Below are 22,063 nucleotides of genomic sequence, written 5' to 3'. Positions count from 1 at the left end.
GATAAGGGGGAACTCTGTGTATGAGCCTCTGAATGCAATCCCTAAATGATATTCCCATGATTCCACCAATTTAAGTGAAGTGTTCACTTTATCATATGACATTATTATTTATTGGATAGTTGTAATCATCACATAAACTTTCATATTTTGATTACCCTATGGAACAGTAACAAAGATTAAATGAGGAAAAACTGACACTTAACTGAAGTTCAACCAATATTCATTTCCTTTGCAAGTTTTTCATTTTTTGCATCAAAATTTCTCCCACATCATCCTATCTAATAAAAGAGTAATATGCAAATTAACCATCACTCCACTACACCCACAAGCCATGCCCACCACCCAATCAGGAGCAAGTATGCAAATGAACCCCAACCAAGATGGCTGTGGCCACAGAGTGATCAGGAGGCTTGGGTTTCTCCAGCAATGGAGGAAGCCAAGCTTTCCACACACCCTGGCAGGCCCAGGCCTCCACTCAAGGCTACAAAGTTTCAATTATAGAAGATAAATAAATCCCAACAAAAATGGCTGTGGCCATGGAGCGAGCAGGAGGCTTGGCTACAGGATACAAAGTTTCAATTATAGACGATAAATAAATCCCAGATCCCAGGGCCTCCGCTTGGGTCGCCAGGGGGCGTGGCTGGCCTGCAAACCACCACAGGCCCCTCGCCCAGGCCACACCACGCCCCAAGGGAACCCCCACCCTGATCCGGGACACCCTTCAGGGCAAACCAGCTGGCCCCCACCCAGGCCTCTATCCTATAGAATAAGAGTAATATGCAAATTGACTGTCACTTCAATACACAGGATGGCTGCCCCCATGTGGTCAAAGATCCTGTCCCCATGTGGACACAAGATGGCCGCCATAATATGGCCAGCAGGGGAGGGCAGTTGGGAGGGACCAGGCCTGCAAGGGAGGACAGTTGTGGGCAATCAGGCCCGCAGGGGAGGGCAGTTAGGAGGGACCAGGCCTGCAAGGGAGGGCAGTTGGGGGCGATCAAGCCTGCAGAGGAGGGAAGTTGGGGGCAACTGGGCCTGCAGGGAAGGGCAGTTGGGGGGGACCCAGGCCTGCAGGGGAGAGCAGTTGGGGAGACCAGACCTACAGGGGAGGGCAGTTAGGGGAAAACAGGCTGGCAGGGGAGCAGTTAGGCATCAATCAGGCTGGAAGGGGAGTGGTTAGGGGGTGATCAGGCTGGCAGGAAGAAGCGGTTAGGGGCAATCAGGAAGGCAGGCAGGTGAGCAGTTGGGAGCCAGCAGTCCTGGATTGTGAGAGAGATGTCCGACTGTCAGTAGGATCAGGCCTAAATGGGCAGTTGGACATCCCTCGAGGGGTCCCAGATTGGAGAGGGTGCAGGTTGGGCTGAGAGACACCCCCCCGCCCCCGTGCATGAATTTCATGCACCAGGCCTCTAGTATATAATAAAACCCTAATATACAAATTGATCGAACAGCAGAATGACCGGTCGCTATGATGCGCACTGACCCCCAGGGGGCAGATGCTCATCGCAGGAGCTGCCCCCCTGCTGGTCAGTGCGCTCCCACAGGGGGAGCGCCACTCAGCCAGAAGCCGGGCTCATGGTTGGCAAGCACAGCGGTGGTGGTGGGAGCCTCTCCTGCCTCTGCAGCAGCTCTAAGGACACCTCGAGGGATGTCTGCCAAGGGCTCCCAGACTGCAAGAGGGCACAGGCCAGGCTGAGAGACCCCTCCTCCCAGGGCACAAATGTCATGCACCGGGCCTCTAGTAAGAAATAAATAATGTCTGTCCTAATTCCTGACATAGAGCTTCTAAAACCCTTGGAATTTCCTTTGTGATATGGGTGATAAGAACATCTTTTGTTATTAATAACAATCTCCTTTCAGCCAGAACTGAGTTTGTGCTAATAAGGTGATTCTTGGTAGGACCCTGGATAATTTCAGATGGGTGTTGCTGCCAGAGAACAAATAGGTGATTAGAATTGGAACATTCAGTCCCACCCTCAGCTCCACCTCTGGGAAGGGGAGAGGGGCTAGAGATTGAGTTCAAGCACCAATGGCTAATGATGTAAATAATTGTGCCTACTTAATGGAATCTCCATAAAAAGAAAAAAGAACCCTAAAGGACAGGGTTCAGAAAGCCTCCAAGTTGAAGAACACCTCAAGGTGCTGGGAGGGTGATGTGCCGAGAAGAATGGAAGCACTGTGCACACCCCACACCTCCTCACAATACCTGCCCTACTTCTCTTTCCCATTTGGCTATTTCCGAGTTGTATCCTTTATAATAAACCAGTGATAGTAAAGTACTTTCTTGAGTTCTGTGAGCCCTCCTCACAAGTCCAAGGGAGGTGTTGTGGGAACACCCAATTTCAAGCTGTTTGGTCAGAAGTACATTTGGCAACTGGCATGTGAAGTCAGGGCAGTCTTATAGGGTTGAACCTTTATACTGTGGAGTCTGCAATAACTCCAAGTAATTGGTGTCAGAGAGAACTGGTTGTTGTGTGAAGGAAAAACTCACACATTTGGTGTCAGAAGTGTTGTGAGCAAAAATAGTTCATAATAGGCACTATGAAAAACACACACACATATGCATCTTTATTATGATACAAATACGTTATCATTCTAGGAATTAAATTCTTTAATTAAAAAAATAAACTAGAATGAAAACCAAGCTTTAATATTAGTATAAGCTATTAATTTTTCTACTAAAAAATAAAAACCAAAAATATCCTAAACTGCTAGCTTTCACAAATTAAGAGAAGGGTTTGGGGGGGAGCATTATCTAGAATATGGAAAGTTTTAGCTAAAGTGTGTAATAAAAAGATTATTTTGTTGAAAGAGACTCACTGACTATTTCAAAGAATATTAACTTCCTTCAGGAAATTGACAGTGCATATTTTAATCAGATTATTTTATACTTAAAGAGAGATAAAACTTGCAAAAGCTTATCCACTCAGTGTGAGTAGTTTTGGAAATACAGTCACAGGAGATGAGCAACTATACCAACTGATGTAGTCACTTTACATGATGAAGGTATATACAGTATATACCTTTTAGCCCCAAATAAAATTTAATTAAGAAAGTAAAATACTTTTATTACACATAGTAAGTTATAAATTTTCACAAATATATTTAAAACTTTAATGAGGGATTTCTAACCAAATTTTATAATTTGCACTATTAAATATGGTCAATAGCTTAATCAGTTAAAGTTTTAAATTTTAAAATAATTGAAATTTACCTCTTACATAGAACCAGTTTTTCCCCAAGGGAATTAAACATCCAATAAAAACAATGCTTTTTATTTCAGAACTTTTTAACAAATGCCCAAAGTTATCATTCTTTACAGATTTGGGAGGAAAGATGGAGTAGCTCATTAGTGAACAGGTGGGTGTTATTAGTAAGACTTGATCATGATATACAATCCCTTTGTGAATAAAATCTTCCATCATACCCAAGTCAGATGGATCCAGATAGCCAAGGTGACCTTTCCTTTTCAATATACCTTTTTTTTTCATATAAAATTTCTACATGCTATGCCATATGAGGGCCAAGTAAACGCAGCACCCTAAAGGGATTAAGCAGGAAGAGTTCTGGTTGTGACTAAGCTATGTCATGATTTCTTTTGCCTCTTTAAATATAGATTTTATATGGCAATTTGCTGGTGACATGCCATAGGGAATACCGAGTGTTTGAAACCAGGGAGAATGGGTACTAGTGTTTTCCAAACTAGTTAGTTTACTTATACAGATGTTACAGTGATTTTGAGGGTACGAAGCAAATTATTATTGGCACCAGTACACAGAAAGAATCAGGCATTCCTCATATTAAAGGTTAGAATGGCACAGACCTGTGCTCAATGAAAAGAAGCCAGACCCACAAAAAAAGTCCTACTGCATGATTACATTTGCATGAGTTCTAGACCAGGATAAATGCATGACAGTATAAGAAGTCACATCAGTAGTTGCTTTGGACAAGACACTGCCAAGAGGATGGGCGAACTTTCTGCAGTGATAGAAATGTTCAATATCTTAATTGGACTGTCAGTAATATGAACCTACACAGTGATCAAAATTAAGGAAACTGTCCCTTAAAAATCTGTGCATTTTATTAATATGTACAATTGTGCTTAAGAGTTTTGTTAATGCAATGAAAGCTCAAGTCACAAAGGGTAACTTGCTTCCTTCAGTCAACTTTACGTCTCTTTTGGCCTTTTGTAGAGCCTGGATTAGTAATCAAAGATCTAAATATACTCTCAAAGACATTAGTGTAATATTCTTATGTACTTCCTGCCCTAATTTTTCACATTAATCTTCCCCTGCAGTGTGGACAACAGCTGCAACCGAAGTATATTGGAAACCTCCCCTTTCTCCTCCCAATTCAAAATATTCCAGAGTAGTCCTCTCGCAAATGCACGTATTTCTTTTTTTCCTTTTCCTCAGCCTCTTACCAATGTTCTGAATTTATACATAATTTTTGGCAGTTTATCCCAAAGGTAAACCTATTAAACATCCACCACTCATTTAAAAGGCACTAAATGCCAGATACTGTATTGGGAGCTCAAAATATAACAATCATTTTATCCTTTCCCCACTATCACACCTGCCTCCTGTTCTACCTCCACCACTCTAACAAAGTATGTAATACGTAAAGTATTTCTTTTCATTTGCATTCTATTATACCAACAGCATGATGTCTTGTCAATTTTAAATGTCTTTCACCTCAAGTTCATCCTCCTCCCAAGGCTTTAGCCTCTGACACCTTGTTTTAGTAACTGTGAGTTGGTTCTATTTTACTATAAAACAAACACCCTACAATCTCCTTGAGTGTTTTAAAAAAAACAACCCAGCAATAATGAATACTGCCCTAGATAAACCTCAGGGCCCATGAGTCTATCATTGTCACTGAGCATCACTGCTGACCTTCCATTAGACATTTACTATGTTCAAGGCATTATATGAAGCCCTTTATATTCACTTTTATTTCATCTGTAAAACTACTTTATAAATGAGAAATTTTGGACACAACGGAAACCTTCTCAGGGCCTTGTAGCTATAAATAATAGAGGAAAAATCTGAACAACACCCAGAATATGTCTATCCCACAGATCTGCTATTAGTCTGAGAGATGTGCATGTCCCCCTTTATAGGCACCCATATGTCCTCAGGCAGCAGGCGATGACAAAGATGAGTTAGAAAAAGACTGAAGCCAGGTGAGTTCTGAAGACCTGATCTCAAGTGGCCTTATGAAGAAAGGAGGATACTTGGAACAAAATAGCTCAGATTCCTTCCAGAGTTATCATACATGCTGGCCCACAGTTCTCCTTGTAGAGAGCCCCACTTTGAGGATGAGTCTGACCTCTTAATATTTGTCCTGCCTCCAAACACAAGGAGAAGTTGACTTGACATAAATATACACTGAGTGGCCAGATTATTATGATCTCTGAATGCATAATAATCTGGTCACTTAGTATATATATTAGAGGCCCGGTGCATGAATTCGTGCATGGGAGGGGTCCGGCCAGCCTGGCCAGGGAGAGGGGACATGGGCGATTGGCTGGCCTGCCTGCTGGTTGAACTCCTGGTCGTGGGGACAATTTGCATATTAGCCTTTTATTATATAGGATATACACTGAGTTGCCAGATTATTATGCATTCAGAGATCATAATAATCTGGTCACTCAGTGTATATGCACATTAAAGAACTACACTACAATTAATGCAAAGAAGAAATTCTAAGATACTATTTAGTACTTCATGACACCCTGATAATCTAAAAGACTATCTTCCAAAAGAATCTATGCATGACTCAGAAAGACTCCTGAGTAGCAATAAGTATTCACCCAGGATGCTAACTCCATGGGCATTCGCTAAAAGATTAAAACGGGGACGATGATTTACAGGAAGTCTTCTGGACCTGCTGAGACTTAAATATATCCTGAATCTATGTGAGCAAGCCAAAAGTACAACTTTCAAATGCAAGACTGATCTCCCAAGACAAAATTAGGTTGGAGCCCTTAAATTCCTGTGCTTGCATAAGAAATTGACTTGTTAAAGTACTCATTTTAGGAGAAAAAAGCAATGGCATAAGAGTAAAGTCTATCTTCCCTCTCAGAAGCTGGCAGAATTAAGATACAACTGATGTTCCGTTTTGTCTTCTGCGTGAGGAAGGAGGAGTGGGTTTGGAAATTTGTTTAGAACTTTTCCAATTCTACAGTTAATAGTTCTATAGCTTTAGAGAAGTAGCCCCATTTCTGAATTCTTCAGCCAGAGTCAATGATTAACACTAAGCACAAGGGAAATTTAAAAGACAAAAGTGTCTCATTTAAAAAGTAATTTGACCACATAAAAAGTCATAAAATGTATTGCTAACCTTTCCAGTACTGCCACTTCCAGACATCTCTCCTAAACAAGCAAATACATTGCTTGTTTAACACTGCAAGTTCCTCCAGGAGCTGGTTAGGTCACTAGGACACCAGGCCTACCAGCACCACCCCTCTGCACACTGCTCCAGTTCTGTGTGAAAAGCCACCAGATTGTCCTAGTTGGGCCTATCTGTGTCTTCCCTTTCCACTCAGAGATGAGCTACACAGAAGCACAAAGAACAACGTTTCTATCTAAAACTCTAGGCAAAGGTCACAGATTATTGAATAGAGAAGACAATATCATTGTGTTGGTAGATGATATAAAATCATTCTTGGACTAAGGGTTTAATAAAAACATTAGGGCCAATCAACCCCACCCTAATACTCATTCTTGTTATGCTATGTCAGTACCTCCAGCTCCTTTGTTCATTCCCCTGCTGTACTCAAAGTGCTACACTCTGGTTTCACCTTCATATATCACTCCACCCTCCATCACCTGCCCAGCCAAACTCCCATCACTTTGTGGAACTTCCTTGAGTTGTAAAGAAACTACTCCATGCACTAACCTCTTCAATGAATGTTCTCGATACCTTCTCTGTTCTCTCAACAGCTGCTGGTTCTTTGTCATGATACCACACTCAAGTAGTTAATGCTCATTCTCTCGCTCTCTGGGAACTTGGCAAGAGGGGCCAATATTTTTCTAAACTCCCTTCCACCACTAAGCCATTACTCCCCTCCCCTTGTTTTAAAAGCTAATCTCTACTCTGACACTTCTCCTTTTCATGCCACTCTACTAGCACCCCAACACTCTTAGAAAGTACCTTTTCCCCTAAATGACAGAGAAAAAAATCAAGGTCACTGGGTCTCTATATGAACTATGTTTAATCACCCCCTTTCCTAGAATTTACATATTTCTTTTCTGGATCGTTTCCAGAAAGACACAGACAGACACACACACATATTCTCTCTCATTCTCCCTCTATCATCTATCTTTATCTATCTATCTATCATCTATCTATCTATCTATCTATCTATCTATCTATCTATCTATCTATCTATCTATCACCTACCTACCTACCTACCTACCTACCTACCTCATGCATTCTATCTGCCTCTTTTCATGATCAGGATTCTCAAAACACTGGTCTGTTCTTTCTATGTCCAGTTTCAGACCTTACGTTCAATTCTCAATTCACCATGCACTCTAATAAAACTGTGCTTACCAAGGACCATATGGCCACGCCCCATGAAAACATTTCCATTTTATCTGCTTGACTTCCCTGTAGCATGTGACCATAGTTTGTGATGATTTTTTTGTTAAAATGCTCTCTTCCCTTAATTTCTATGTCAACCTCTGGTTCATCAATTTCCTTCTATCATTTGTTCATTCCACTTTCCTATTTTTTTCCTCCATTCATACCTTTAATATTGCTTGTTGCTTTGCAGGTCTCCAATTTTGACCCTATGCTTTTCTTATTACTTGAACTTCCCTGAAAGGCTACTCAAACCCAGGAATTTCACTAATGCTTGCCTGATCTTGTCCCCAATTATCCATGTCAGGACAACCTCAACATTAATCCCAAGAATCATGGATCCAATTGACTCCACTTTACTTTGTTGTCCCATGAATACTTAAACCCTCAATATGTCTCAAACTGAACTCATTATTTTCCCTTCCAACCTGTTTATGCTCTTATAATCTTATGTCAAAGAACTAATGGTCCCACTATCTATTTGGTTTTCCATTCGAGGACCATGAGTCATCATCAACTATTCCCTCTCACTTCCCACATGTTATCAGACACCAATTCCTATAGATTCTCTAACTCTTAAATTCATTCCGTCATTTGTTCACGTACTCCTTGCTTGAGTTGTTAAAAATAAACTATTAACCTCCCATTTTCTAAGCAAATACTCCATGTAATCCATTTTGCATGCAACTGCGAGAATAAAGAATTGTATATAAGGCATAATTTTATGTATGTATGTAATTAGACAATTAGTATATTGTCTAATATAGTGGGTTTTATTCAAAATATTTTTCTGTATTTTCCAAGTGTGTCACCATAATCATGTTTGTTTCATTTTTATAGAAGAAAAAAGAGAACTATTTTATAATGTAAAAGAAAAGGAAATCATACTATGCATCAGTGGTGTATCTAGAAGACAACATCCCTGTGTGTGCTGAGGTCTTGGAAACAACTCGGGTCCTGGGGAGTTGGTATAAGGGCAGATCTTCTTGCTGCCTTCCTTGAGCCATAGCGGGCAGTTCAACAAGCAAGCCAGGACCTTGGACGTCATTCGGAATCATCATGCCTATAGAGTAAACCGAAAAATAGTGAACACAAAATGCTTTCATTCATTCAACAAATAGGAGCATCTACTATGGGCAAGTCCCTTCTAAGAAGAAGACTTATTTATATTACACTAAATAAGTAAAATATTTAATACGTCAGATGATGGTGAAAAATGAAGCCAGAGCCCTGGTTGGTGTGACTCAGTTGGATGAAGCATTATCCCATACGCTGAAGATTTGGTGGGTTCAATTCCTGGTCAGGGCTAATACCCAGGTTGCAGGTTCAAATATGATGAACTATACATCAAATGCCTCCCTTAAGCCTATATATTTATAGTATATTTTGGAGGAAATTAGAAATAATTTCTAAGAGATATAGTCTTTTAGTTTTTCCTATAAGCATCACCTAAACTCTCCATTTCTTCACACTGAACAAATTTTCTAATAAACTCACTGTGACTTCTGTTTTTTATCTTATAGAAACTTCAGAATCAGGATATAATTGGTTGGTAATGCAACAGAGAATCTGACGAGGGGGTGAAAATAACTGTAACATTTAGGTGGCATGAAAGGAAGTCTCAGTTGCTTTCTCCTACCCCAAGCACCCTCTATCCCATCGACTAGGGCCCACATTTCCGCAAGGCAGTCATATCTGTATCCCTGCCTCACTCTTCCAGCTCTGCTTATGCCTGCCTCCACTCCACTGAGGAGCGACCAGGGGTAGGATCAAGATTCTGAGAGGGATGGCCTAACACCAGAGTCTTAAGAGCAGAAAACCAGCTCTATATGCAGAGCTATTTCCCATCCAGCTATGCTGGCAAATTAATAGCATTGGGTTTTACAGGTTGCTACAGTTTGTCTAAAACTTTGCATTACCTGCTCCACACGAAGACTGCCCATGCCCTTTGCCCTACCCCTCCTCCATGGACCCTTGGCGGTGCTCAGGCACACATTTTTTTTTTTTTCAGGCACACATTTTCATCTCTCACAGTGCTTGACACAGTTTCACTTTACAAAGCTGTTCACCAAGCGCACACAGTACCCGGGAGCCCATAAAACAAATCCAGTCCTTTAGGGCCTGTGCAGTTGTTAAGTAATGGCCATAACAGGAGCACAAAGGTTAGAAAAACAGAGAACTTAAAAATATATATTCTGGGTAAATGGAAGTTAATGCTTACAGGAGAGGAATGGGAAACATTTTCAAAAGACTTATACTTAGCGGGGTACAAGAACAAAAATAGGCAACAAAATAAAGGCAACAAGAATCCAAGTAGAGAGGAGATTGGGTACTGTACAACTTAGCAACTGAAAAAAAGGGAGGTTTATTCTGTTGTTAAATAACCACATATAAGCAGCATGTCACGTTCTCATTTGACAAATACTTCTTGAGCACCTACTATGACAACGTAATCAGAGATAAGCCTTGCCCCTCAGAGCTTAGTCTACGTACGAGACTGGCATGCAATTGAGTATGTATGCCTGACTCTTGGGCGCAATAACAGAAATTCATCCAGGGTTCACTGGAGGCACACTCCAGGTAGGGGTAAAGATTGGGAAAAAGAACTACTTTCTCTCGGAAATCTTGTAACACTAAATGTGTTACTGATTTAAAATTTATCTTGTATGCTTTATAGCATTAATTATACTAATTTGTAGGCTTAGTTTCATAGCTCATGAGGAGTATAGGCTCTTGGAGGACACATAATTTTGGATAAAGTATAGAGTCAAGAATAGTCCTTTATACATAGGTCTCCAAAACCAATTTTTAAATCAATTGTTCTTAGGTAAATCTAAAATGGTCTGTTACTTATAAAGTGGTCAGAGAGCTAGAGATTTAAAAGAGGCTTTAGAGAACACTTAGCCTAAATCCTTCATTTTACAGTTGAAGAAATAAAGAGGCTTGGAGAAGCCTGAAGGCCTGCCTGGTGACTCAGCAGGTTAACTGCTTAGTCCTAAAGTTCCTGGGACTGGAATAGTCTGCCATAGGCCGGGCATGGCTCTCGAGAGAAAAATGAAATTGAGTACAATTAACTCAATATGTATGCTGCTGAAATCTGTATTGACTCGGCATCAGTAATTTCTCAGCCCACCCATGATTAGCTTTAATCCAAATACTCATGCCTGCCACATGGAATTCTGGAGGCTCTCAAAATTTTTTCCCAAAAGCATGTGGTTATGAATGATTTTCTAGTGAATACAGGTCTAAGACAGCTTTACTCTGAAAGCTATAATCTCTGAAAATAAATTATTTCCAGGGCCTTGCAAAGTATTATATTAAGGCAGTGTAGTAGGTTGAATGGTGAACCCCTTAAAAGGTATATCCATGCTACAGGACTTATGAATGTGACCTTACTTGGGGGAAAGAAATAGTTTTTGCAGATATTAATATCTTGAGATGAGACCATCCTGGATTACCAAAGTGAGACCTAAATCCAGTGATAGATGTCCTTATAAGAGACAAAAGAGGAGAAGACACAGGTAGGAAGAAAAGAAGGCCATGTGAAGACAGAGGCAGATAATGGAGTGATGCAACCACAAACCAAAGAAGGCTGGAGCCACCAGTAGCTGGAAGAGGCGAAGAACAGATTCTTCCCTAGCACCTTGAGTGGGAGCACAACACCTTGATTTTGGACTCCCGGCCTCCAGAACACGGAGAGAATTCATTTCTGTTCTTTTAAGCCACAACATCAGTGACAATTTGTTACAATAGCCCTAGGAAACTCATACAGGCAGCAGAAGGCAGTGGAACTAACTTTGGAGTCACCTAGGAGGGGACTGGATCATCCCATGAAGAGAATAGGTTCAAAGAGTGGCAATTTTGCCTCCCAAGGGACATTTGGCATGTCTAGAGACATTTTGATTTTGATCATGACTCGGGTGGGAGTACCACTGGCATCTAGGGTTAGAAGGCAGGGACGCTGCTAAACATCATGCAATGCACAGTTCAACCCTCCAACCAAAAATTATCTGGGCCACAATAGTACCAAGATTGTTATGAAGTATCAGTGGTAATAACATGGATATGGTCTATTAATTCATTTATTTATTAATTTGTGCTATACACCTTTCCCAAGTATTTAATAATTGGAGGACTATAGAAATGTGGTGGGTTTTTATTAAAACACGCACACACAATATCCTTGCCTGGCTGGTGTGCTCAGTGGTTGAGTGTCAATCTATGAAACAGGAGGTCACAGTTTGATTCCCAGTCAGGGCACATGCCCAGGTTGCAGGCTTGATCCCCCAGTGTGGGGTATATAGGAGGGAGCCAATCAATGATTCTCTCTTATCATTGATGTTTCTATTTCTCTCTCCCTCTCTGAAATAAATATAAATATATTTAAGCAAAAACAAACAAAAAAACACAGTATACTTAGAGAATTTTGGTGAAAAATTTCCCATATTTTCCCCTAGTCATGATCAGTTATAGATCATGCAAAACTGGATAGTCTCATCTAATCTCAGATATTCAAAATTATCCCTGTTGATTCACAGGGAATTGATCATTGTTATTATCTCACAGATGCCTTCAATCTTTACCATGAAGAATTCCATTCTTTCTCTTTCTCTCTCTCAAAAAAATTACATTTACATAAAACTTACATAATTTTCTGTAGTTCTTTCTTTGTCCTTATAGCATATTACCATACACACAAGAATTTCTCACAGAGAAAGATTTTTCCTATAAGTAGAGTCCTAACAGGTGAAGGACAGCATGAATCCTGAACAATGGCTCTATAAATCCCAGTGCTACAAAAGAATTTAACAGTTTCAACTAGGGATCCTAATATTATAACATTTGATATTTCAGTGTTGGATGAAAAAAATATTTGTTAAAGTCAAGTTTTCTTTTCTTTTTTCTTTTTTTTTTAATATATTTTATTGATATTTTACAGAGAAGAAGGGAGAGGGATAGAGAGCTAGAAACACCGATGAGAGAGAGACATCGATCAGCTGCCTCCTGCACACCTCCCACTGGGGATGTGCCCGCAACCAAGGTACATGCCCTTGACCGGAATCGAACCCGGGACCCTTCAGTCCGCAGGCTGACGCTCTATCCACTGAGCCAAACCGGTTTCAGCAAGTTTTCAAAATTATATAAGAATCAATACTGGGGGGAAACAGGGAGAGGCACGATACTTTCAGGATTCTTTAATGGGAACTAAGTTATTAATGCACCAAAATTGACTGTAATATATGACTATAAAAATGTTTCATAAATGTTTAAAATATGCCTCTCTTCATTAATATTTAACAACCCCATTCAGTGAGCTAACAGTATCACTTAATAGCATCGAAGGTTTTAATATATATCAGTAGAGGCTTATTTCAGATTCAGCCTTGGGTATTAGTTTTAGTTTTAATTCATCCTGATAATAAAAAGCAAAATGAGGCAGAGAAAATGCAGCCCTCTCAGAAAACAAAATCTGAAAACTCTAAGTTAAAATATGAACAACAGTTATTCTTCCAGATATTTGGAAGCAGATTAATAAGCTGATTTAAATTTGAAAAGCCATAATGAATGAAATGCGACCGTAAAATTTATCACATACAAAAATAAAATGGAAAGATTGCAAAATAATGTAATTTCTGTTCAGGAGAAACAAAAACCACAAACCTAACTCCAGACTGCTTTTTGTTAACGAATTAAGATTTTCCAGATCATCGAATCTGCCTTGTTGACTGTTTCCTTCAGTTGAGGATATGGAGGGATGGGAATTGATGCCAAAATTTTCTTTCATCTCGAGAGGAAGGAAAACAGAAATGCATTAGTACTTTATGATAAAATGTGGAACACTATAATGTTGTTTAAACAGACAATAATGATAGTGGAAAACTGGCCCTGAAAACAGGCCTTCTCAAGTAACGGTTTATACTGTAGCAAGCAGTAATGAACGCTGGTAACTTAATATTTGCAAGAGTACAGGCTAGAAAAACCTGTGTTTTTTTTCCTAAATACTGGATTTTTTTAAACAACAAATTTGTTTCTCTAAACATTAATAAGTGGATTTAAATAAACATTCACCAAGGTAGAGGAATAAAAGATCTAGCCAGTTAAGCAAGGTCAATGGTTGACACACTACCTCCTGATCACGCTGGACCACCACATAAATAAAGGATCCCAAAATCCCTGGTGAATTTCCATAGCTCTAAGCCTTGGCTACATCCTCCCTAGCACTCTTATCTGCATAGTGAACACTCAATGTCCCAAACCTAAAACCAAAGATAAGCACAGTCAATAACTTATCACAGTTTCCTCTTTGGCCTCCTTTTATACAAATCTTTTATAGTTTTCCAAAGTTACAATCTTCCAGGACATACAATTTTTACTGAAGTATTTTATTATGATATTTTAAACAAACTTTTTATGGGCATAAAATTAAATGACAACATTATGGCCACCATTGTCAATGGCAACAGACCAGGTGATTCTGTGTGTCACCTATTCCCTTATCAAGGTATTATTCACACAATCCCAAAACATCTGTTCTCTGGTAGACTGCCCAGAGTCCTCTATTATGAGGAATCCTCTGGGTTCCATAAATACATCTAGTCCAGGGCCCTGATTGGCGGAAGGACCCTCAAGCATCGGCAGAAGGGAAAAGGGGAGGAGAGGTCTAAGGGAGGCAAAGGGAAAACCCAGTCCTAGCTGCCCTGTGAAAGAGCAGATGAAAACACTTTGCACATCACTGCAGGAACGCTGCTAACCTCGGTGAGGGGCGCGCCATACTGTATCTGAATGAATATACTGCTGCATATCCCTGTACAATAACTTTCTTTCCATTTGCCTGGGATTTAATTGGGGACAGGAAAAATAAAATAAAACACGAAAAAATGTCCCTAATAAATGATCCCAATTGGTGACCAGTTAACTCCAATTTTATAAAAGATAAAGTTTATTGGTGGTTTAATAGCAAGGGCAAACCCATTAAAATATAATGCTTTCCTGCCAGTTGTACATGGGCAGTATCACAAATGTAAAGATGATTTCCTAGAGTTCGGTGACTCTCTATTTAGTATCATATATAATACAGAGAAAGTGTGGTTAAGTGAGTTATAAACAACAATGTATCTTGAATCAATTTGCCTTGATTTGCCTGGACAAATACACTATGTGAGAAACACAGAAGGGTATTTCCCTGAGGGAATTAAAAAAAAAAATCAAATGGCAAGAGACCTCTTTCTTGAAATGGGTAATTAGGAGAAAAACATCACTAAAAGGGTAAAACAAAAGAACAAACAAAACAAAAAACACACACGATAAAGCCAAGCAACAGGAGCTTATTGACTGCAGCTGAAAGTTGTGTGATGCAGAAAAGATGAGCTTTTACTTACAGCAACACAATGTATAGTAACATCTTGGAAAAATGATTGTGAAACGATTCATTAAATTTTGTGGTTTTTTTTAAAGTTTCATGACTTAGAGACTGGGATAGGAAGGGGAGGAGACAGGGAAGATCGGTGCTAAAACACTCCTTACCATGTTTTCAGTGCTGTAGCCATACTGCTGTGTCTCCGGGGAATATACACTCATGGACCTTGCTTCTTGAGGGTCAGGTGGTTCACTGTCACAGAACCACTGTGTACCAAAGTGAAGTTCCTTCATGGGCGGAACAGGAGCACCCTCTTGAATGTGTGAGGAGGGATACAACTCCATGGACGGAAAGCAATCTTGATAGAGCTCATATTCTTCATCAACAAGCATTTCTCTTTCTTCACCCATTTCCTGCAATCCAGGAGTCAGAAATTCATGCATTTCCCAGGCCTCCTTGCTATTGTCTATCTCTTTTTGTTGGGACTGGAAAGATCTTCCCAAATTTAGAAGTGGCTCATCCACAAGTTCTTCTTTAAAATAGGGTTCATCTCTAAATTCCTGTAAAAAAAAAAGTTGCAAAAAACGTTAAGCAACACCCTCTTAAAGCTGGAAAAGTAACCCCTGCTGTAGCTGCAGGGACGTTGCTACATGCCAACACATGATTAACATGAACTGCTCTCCATTACTCACGAGGAGAAATACAAGCTCACTACCACACAACCTTCCACCCAGGAAAGGGACAAACAGTAAATCAGAGGCCGAAATCTGCCCTTGGCAAGGTGAATGGCTATTCTAAAAGGTTCATTATACATTAACCACCTGAAAATGCTCAGTCAGAAATAGCAATTTTGTTAAACTGCTACACTGAAAATTTAACTCATGGATTTCATATAAAAAGTAGTACATAAATACAAAAACACTTCATATTAATACTTACAAAAGCAAAGACTTAACAGATCAGGATTTTCAAGCTTACATAACTCAAAAGAAATCATGGCTATTTGGAAAAAAATAAACATTCCACGTAAACTAAAGATAAGAGGAGTATGTTTCACTCCTTTGAATATGACTCTTTGATAATATACCATAAACATAAATAGATTTTTTTCATCTGCTTTGAAAATATATGACAAAAAGGAATAAATACAGTATGCTTTTAAATTAATTTATAGTTCACTAATGAGAAGAACAAGTACATACAACTGAAGCTAAATAGCCATAGATGTGCAGGGACATTGCTGAGTTTTGGTAATGCTATGGAGCTGTTGAGCCTTTGATCTAATTCTTAGCGATGTCAAGGTGCTGATCACAATGATGCCCATTTCATTCTAAGGGATCAATGACAGGTCCTATTTTAAGTATTACTAAGTATAAATTCCTGGAAATGAATCTATTCTTTCCCATTACTTCCTCACTTGCAGCTAAATATCACTGTGGCAAAACTTTTAAATTAATGCAGTATAGCAAATACTACAACCTACTTATTTTTTTTAAGTTGTGTGTAGAAGGTATATTTAGACATGGCATGTGTTTATGAAATTTTAACCAAAAAAGTCTACACTAAAAAATATAATGGACTATCTGTCAGCTTGAGACACTGTCAACAAATTATGTAAAGAATATCAAAAGATAGCTGTTAACAAGTAAAGCAAAACCATACTCTAACTGCAAAGAGCAAAATAAGCACAGTTCATTTTAAAAAGAAAAAAAGGAAAAGCGCTAAAATAAACTTTCTAAAATTGAAGCAAAAATTAGGGTTGAACTAAACTTTCTTTAGAAAGTATTTAGTAAGAAGTTCTTTTATATAGCTGTTTTCTACATCATTATAAATGCAGGTCTATTTTTAAAAATACATTCTGCCCTCAAAATTTTAAGAAATCTATAATAATAAAAGGGTAATATGCTAATTAGACTGGACGTCTTCCTGATGTCATTCCGGACGTCCTTCCTGACGAAGCCATGGCTGGAGGGAAGCCAGCCAAATCCCAGGTGCCTGCCAGCAGCAGGAGGAGGGAAGCCTGGGTCCCAGGTGCCGGAGGGAAGCCGGTGCCAGCAGCCAGGGGAAGGAAGGCCTACTCTTGCATGAATTTTCATGCATTGGGCCTCTAGTATTAGTATAAAAGAAAGTATGTTTGTTCTTTGAAAATGCCTTACACTGGCCTATGTCATTTATGGAGGCAATGTGATACAAGAGGGAAAAGATTTCAGTTTAAAAAATAATAATAAAGATAGAGAGGGGATTATTTGAACTCTACATATTTAGCTAAGGGAGTGGTAACAAGCATTGTCTTCTTTATAGCAACTTTAGCTCACAGCAAACCATTCAAATGGGAAATAAATGTACTAAATACCTTGGGTGCTTCAAGTATTAAAGATGAATTTATATCATGAATTGTTCCTGAAATTTCAGTCTTGTCTTCATTAGTGTTTGAATGTAAAAGATAATGACTTTCTTCCTCTTTATCATCTTCCTGAAAATAGAAGCATTTTTATTTTATTTTTTACTTTTCTGCATAACTGAAGAAACGTTTTTATCAACCATGAAGCTATTTTTTTGTACTGAGATGTAAGTGACATATAATATTATAGTAGTTTTATAAAAATAATGATTTAATATATGTATATATTGCAAAATGATTATCACAATAAATTTAGTTAACATCTGCAACTTTCAAATATACAGTGCAGTATTAACTATAGTCACCATGCCTTACATTTACATCCTTACAACTTATTTATCTTATAACTGAAAGTTTGTACCTTTTGACTACCTTCACTCATTTCCCACCCTTGCCCCTCTGGCAACCACAGAAACACTTTTATAATCAAGAAAATACCTTCATTTCAAACTCCCTTCAGATTAATTCTTATTTTTCCATTAAGTGCAAGTACATAATAAAATGTATGCACCTTGTTTGATTAGAATCAACTTTTCTTTAACAATGAAAAAGAAAGCTATATTCAGGTCAAAGCTTCTCACACTTTTTATTTTTAAATATGACTTAAAGAAAAAAATCACTTTCCCAGGAATGGACCTTATTATCAAGAAATGTACAAGTGTTCACAGGGTGATTTTCAAAATGTTTAACCAGGGCACAGTGTAGTCACTCTCCGTAAGAAGAGGCACAGCCATTCTGGGGCTTATCATCTCAATATCAGTGCCAGGTAATAACAGCCACGCTTTATCAAGTCCTAGCTTCATATCACAATCCATGGCAAATACTTTCATATGCTTTATCTCAGCATAATCTTTATAATATCCTATACGGTCAGGATTTTATATTTGTCTAAAAATAACAGCAAAACCACTGGTGCAGATCTAAGCACTTCAAATGATTCAATTCATTTCATGTAGTTGTTAATAGATATGTGCTCTTATTAACCCCATTTAAATATATATATATATATATATATATATATATATATATATATATATATATTATTTCAGAGAGGAAGGGAAAGGGAGAAACATCAATGATGAGAGAGATCATTGATCTGCTGCCTTCTGCACGCCCCCTACTGGGGATTGAGCCCGCAACTCAGGCATGTGCCTTTGACTGGAATCGAAACTGGGACCATTCCGTCCACAGGCTGATGCTCTAGCTACTGAGCCAATCCAGTTAGGGCTATTAACCCCATTTTACAGATGAGTAAAAGGGACACAGTAATTTGTCCCATGTAACATAACTAGTCAGTTACACACCGAGAATTTGAACCCTGGCTGTGTGGCTCTAGAGCCTGTGATCTCAACTACCATGCCAGGCAATCCCCACCTTATAGACGAGGAAGTGGGGAGCTGGTGAGGTTAAATAAGGACACATGGACACATGACCTTGCAAATCACAGAACTAAGCAAAGACCATAGCTGTCTGGCTCAAGAACTCCATTGCCAGCTCTATTCTGTTAGTTCTGAAGATACAATGCCGTTTAAAAAATCAGTTCATTCATTTTTAGGATCTGACCCATCTGAGGTGAGTTTGCAGAAAAGGGAAGGTAAATCACATTTGTGGTTAACATAAAATTATTTTATTGATAATATACATCAATATATGACTAAAATACAAGATTCTATAATATTTATAAATACATAGATAAAACAGATGTATATGATACAAAACTTTTAAAAAAAAAATACTTTGTTCTCTTGTTGCAAATTCATAATCTTTCTGCCCCAACCTGACTTTGGGCCTTTTTATTCACACTCCATCCCCACTTCTGCTGAGGAATGAGCAAATGCTCAGTAAACATTAGGTGGTTTCGTAAGTGGCCACCAAATGAGAGAAAGAGACAGACACCTCAGAAAAGATCCACGCATCACTATTTACAGCTCATAAACAGATAGTTTTGCTAAAAGAACCCAGATGTTAAAGAAGGAATTACTTAGTGGTAATTCCACTAAAAATTGTTAGTCTTGAAAATGACCTTCCTCTCATTTCTTTATTGGCCTCCCACTCCCAAGTATCTTGACAGCCTTCTAGTCACCGAGGGAAGCCTGGACAAAGGTCCATCACACAATTATTTCATTCTGAAACCCTCTAAGGTGCGGCTCCGAGGTCCTAAGGTTTCTGTAGCTCGACCCCTGCCAGAAATAGCATAGGAATCCACACCCAGCTGGTACTAAGCTCCATTTTTTTTTTACTGCCTGAAACACTTGCCTAAGCTGCTTACAAGACATGCTGTTTAAGTCTTAGAGGCCATAACTGGTTTGTGATTTCCTCTAGCAGGCCAAATAATCAGGCAAATGATCATCAGGGAAAATCTAGACAAAGTTTCTGACACAATCCAAAATACCAAGAAAATGAGGTCCCCATAAAATATCAAGTTTACCCTTTCTTAATTTGTCCAAAAATAAAACTGGGTATCTCATGTTATATATTAGCTATGTCAACCCCCACATATCAAATATACAGTACGAAGTCAAGAACTTGACTAAGCTGTATGCTATATCCCATTTTGAAACATTTAAAGTGTCTGATAGTAATATATAGATGTCTTCATATGTAATACATGAAGAATAGAAGGTCATATTAATGTTCCCCAATGCAAAAATACTATATGTAATGCATGAATCTATCTATCTATCTATCTATCTATCTATCTATATATATATATATATATATATACATATCTATCTATAGGAACACTTGTAGTATGCTAATATATTTCATAAAATAAAAGGATTTTAGAGTTAAGAAAGATCTTAGGAACTCTCTAGTCTTATTCATTCAGTCTTTTCAGAAGTGAAAAAATAGGCTCAGAAGAAAAGCAGTGTACCTAATTATCAAATTATGAGGACAATGTTTTTCAAAGTGCAAAATCTGGCAATAGGATTACATGCGTGGCTCATTGAAGAGGCATATTCTTGAGCGGATCAGAATTCTTAAGTCAAACCTCTGACAGTAAAACCTAGGAAACTGCATTTTAACCACCTCCCAGGTGACCTAAGTATATCACATATTTTTGGATTTGAAACCCTCTGGGCTAACTCATAGCAAAGTTAGAAACTGAGCCCAGATTTCTTGAAATCCAGTCCAACACTCTAACCATGCCTGTTTCAGGCATGTTGCATGCAAACTGCACTAGTGACAACAAATTAAAACAGGGATATAGAGCATAGTGGCTAAGAGCATAGGGTCTGAGGCCACTCTGCTGAGTTCATACTCCAACTCTGCCTCTTAAAAGTTATATCACTTTGGATAAGTTACTCAACTCTCTGTGTCTTGATTGACTAATCTGTGATAAGGGTAATAAGAGAACTACTTCTTAAAGTTCTGTGGGGATTAAATTAATTAATAGATGTAAAGGACTTAAAACACTGACTTATAGTAAGCACTTAATAATACTTTAATGCTGCTTGAAAATTATCATCATTTTTTTTTTTTTGCATTGAGGAACCTCAATAGCACCTGTAAAGAGGCCTTCAGTCATAAATAGTAACCTGACCCAGTACATGAGATTATGCAATAAGATGACTTTAAGATGGCTGGGCCATATAGGAGTTTAGATCGTAAGGTCACAAGGCACTTAGATGGTGAGAAAAGCATATTAAAACCTCATTGCTATATATGATACGGTTAACTGGATCTCAACTTATGCCATCTCAACATCATTCCAAAATGAAAGTTAAAATGCATAAATAGACTTATTCTAATTTACATCATAAGGAATGTGACAAGACCCTAGAAGACTGTGCTAAAAGGATGAAGATAAAAATAGCAGTAAACATGATAGCAGTAGGACTAGTAATGTTAGCAGGTAGCATTTATGTAACAATGTGCTAAACACTTACTGAATATCATTTTTAACTCCCAAACCCTATGAGATAGACAGTATTTCTTCTGATTCTGTAAGTCAAGGACATTAAGAAACTTACACAAGGATACACATATAGTAAGCAGTAGAACAGGGGCTTGAGGCCAGGTGCATTTGTCTCCACAATCATGTTCTCAACTATTACACTACTGCCACCTCCTATATTAACCAAATTCAACAACTTACCCCCAACGGCTTGCATATGCCAAGGCGGACAGTGCCTGGTGGCACAGCTTTCAGCACTTCCACAGCATCAGCAAGTTTGGTGTTGTCCAAACAGTACTGATTGACCGAGACCAGGCGGTCCCCAGGTAGTAGTTCTCCACTTCTTTCCGCAACACCATCGGCCACCAGGGAACGAATCACAATCACTGATCTTGTGGAATCTAAGGGGTCCTAATGATCACACAAAGAAGAAAGATGAGTCAGCTCCAAAAACAAATATTCAGCCTTAAGACAGTTTGTGTTTACTCATGAATCTCATTTAACTGTTTACTTCCTGTGCCTGGCATCCTGGTGATGTTCTGCCGAAGAGGACACAATCTATTAAACTATCACTCTAAACATCCACACAGATATCAGCTTGTATCAAGGTGAAAACAATAACCTTACCAATTTCAAAAATTGCATGTCTGAGTGCTCCGTACACATACATTTCTTTTTTCAACTTTGGGTGACATGTTTTGTTGAATAGCCAGAGGTCTAGGGACAACTGGGCAAGATTCTCTGACATCCTCAGGCACAGTCACACTATGGATCAAAGATAAGCCCATCTGTTATTGCTCTTGGGCAATAAGTAGGC

The 22,063-nt window shown here is 38.8% G+C and overlaps 1 protein-coding gene across 1 annotated transcript in view; it reads right to left on the bottom strand.

Moving 5' to 3' along the window:
- PATJ (PATJ crumbs cell polarity complex component) overlaps nt 1–22,063 on the bottom strand; it is a 342,671-nt gene that overhangs the window by 207,110 nt on the left and 113,498 nt on the right. The window contains exons 18-22 of the mRNA XM_080656343.1: nt 21,448–21,657; nt 17,301–17,420; nt 15,115–15,507; nt 13,252–13,375; nt 8,479–8,653 (exon numbers count right to left, since the gene is read on the bottom strand). Coding sequence (XP_080512469.1) covers nt 8,479–8,653; nt 13,252–13,375; nt 15,115–15,507; nt 17,301–17,420; nt 21,448–21,657 — 1,022 coding nt within the window. The remainder of the gene's footprint in view (nt 1–8,478; nt 8,654–13,251; nt 13,376–15,114; nt 15,508–17,300; nt 17,421–21,447; nt 21,658–22,063) is intronic.

This window comes from Plecotus auritus, assembly GCF_963455305.1.
Source record: "Plecotus auritus genome assembly, chromosome: 2".
In the NCBI taxonomy this organism is placed as follows: domain Eukaryota; kingdom Metazoa; phylum Chordata; class Mammalia; order Chiroptera; family Vespertilionidae; genus Plecotus; species Plecotus auritus.
This window is presented reverse-complemented; position numbering and strand designations above follow the sequence as displayed.